The 1,734-nt window shown below is 33.5% G+C and overlaps 1 protein-coding gene across 1 annotated transcript; it reads right to left on the reverse strand.

Moving 5' to 3' along the window:
• Positions 1-563: 563 nt before the first annotated feature.
• LOC118490451 lies at positions 564-1,313 on the reverse strand. The gene is made up of 2 exons (XM_035988102.1): positions 1,244-1,313; positions 564-919 (listed from the first exon to the last, which is right to left on the reverse strand). Exons 1-2 carry the CDS (start codon positions 1,311-1,313, stop codon positions 564-566), a joined length of 426 nt encoding a protein of 141 aa, XP_035843995.1.
• Between the last annotated feature and the right edge of the window lie 421 nt (positions 1,314-1,734).

Genomic DNA, 1,734 nt, shown 5'->3' on the forward strand with positions numbered 1-1,734 from the left:
TAGGATTAACTTTTTTTAAACTCCCCTAAACCTTGGGTATAACTCCTCCATACATAAAAATGTTAGAAATTTATAGTATGTAAATGATTGATGGGTTATTGATTTTCAAACTGTAACGCATTTGATATTGTGACTTGGAAAAGTAACATGAAATTCATTTGACCCTTTTATTATTAGAAAAACAAAAAAATAATTAAGAACCATGGAGCAATCTAGCTTCTTCTTCATCACTAGTGCATCTCTCTCATGCTTCACTTTATATACACATGATCAAAAATCTAATTAATTCTATATAATATGTTTTTAGAAGCAAGTAAAACTCTAGACGTGCGACTTTGGTTAGTCCAATACCATTTGTTTACGCTATGCATCATCTATATTATACGATTAATACTTTCTATAAAAACACAACGCATCATGACTTGTTTAATTAATAACGGTTCAATTATTATTTTACAAATACTTGTACAATAGTAATGGTGAAAATACAAAACATAAACGCCCATTATTTTAATTATAAATAAGTATATGAAACTTCCATTACAAGTTAGCTATTTATATTCTTAAGTAGCTTTGTATTTGGCCCATAGTTGATCAACCGTCTTTCCTAACAAGTCAACGAAAAAACCAACGTTATATCCATCTCTCATCTTCTTATTAAGTTCGGCCACAAACCCATCTCTAAGACCATTACAATAGTCAAAGAATCGGGTCGTCACGTCGTACCCTTGGTCCCATCTGTCCCCTTGTCCTGGCTGAACCCAATGGCTAGGCGCATACCCAGCCTTTAGCGTCACATAATCGGCAATTCCTTCAATCAATCCTCGCGTAGCTTGACCATTACCATTCCATTGCCAAATATGTGTCCTCTCATGATAAAGTACGCCAGTGATCTCAGTCTTAACATCACCAGAGTACCCTTAAAAAATACATTATAATTGACCTTACTCCGTTTTAAACGAAACTTAGGTCAAAATGTAGATAAAAATATGCTCGTTCCAATGACATATTCATCGTTTTATAAAACGTCATATTTTAGAAGTTATAAACGATAAATGAGTGAAGCAGCTGAATTAATTATAATAATATATAATATAATAAAATAAACTTATCATATATGCATTGCATTTATGATTGTGGTGTATGTGGAAATGGAAAGCTTTGAACAATTGAATTTGCCATGGGCTCCAAGCTTTCAATTCAACTATAAATAGCACAAAGAACTTTCAAAAAAATTGCTCACTTTCCCTTCTCTGTCTCGCCCTCTCTAAGCTCACATATATACCCTTTTTCTTTAGTATTTCACCCCCCATATCCGACAAAGCTCTGCTTCGTTTTAAGTGTTTTAACCCCTGATCACTGATTCGATACTCTGTCTGGTCGATCTTGAACCCAGCAATGGATGTCAAGGCGCTGCCTGATTAAGGCTATGCTTTGTTAACTACGTTGGGGTTCTGATCTGGTGATGTATTGATAAAGTTGAATTAGGTTATTACACTAACACGAGTGTATTATATATTTTATTAATAGCTCAGGTGTTATACCCAAGATTATACCAGGAGGCTTTTAGTTGAACCCTAAAGTTACAAAGTGAGTCATTCTTCTTTTTCTCACATTATTGTGAGTCATTTTATTTAAAATGCTTTGCAAAACCGTAAATGTTTTCAATTATACTTACAGTGGTTAAGTCCTTATATTCTGAAATTACTGCTAGTATGTGGGAAAGCTTTCAAA

This window comes from Helianthus annuus, chromosome 3 (genome assembly GCF_002127325.2).
Source record: "Helianthus annuus cultivar XRQ/B chromosome 3, HanXRQr2.0-SUNRISE, whole genome shotgun sequence".
In the NCBI taxonomy this organism is placed as follows: domain Eukaryota; kingdom Viridiplantae; phylum Streptophyta; class Magnoliopsida; order Asterales; family Asteraceae; genus Helianthus; species Helianthus annuus.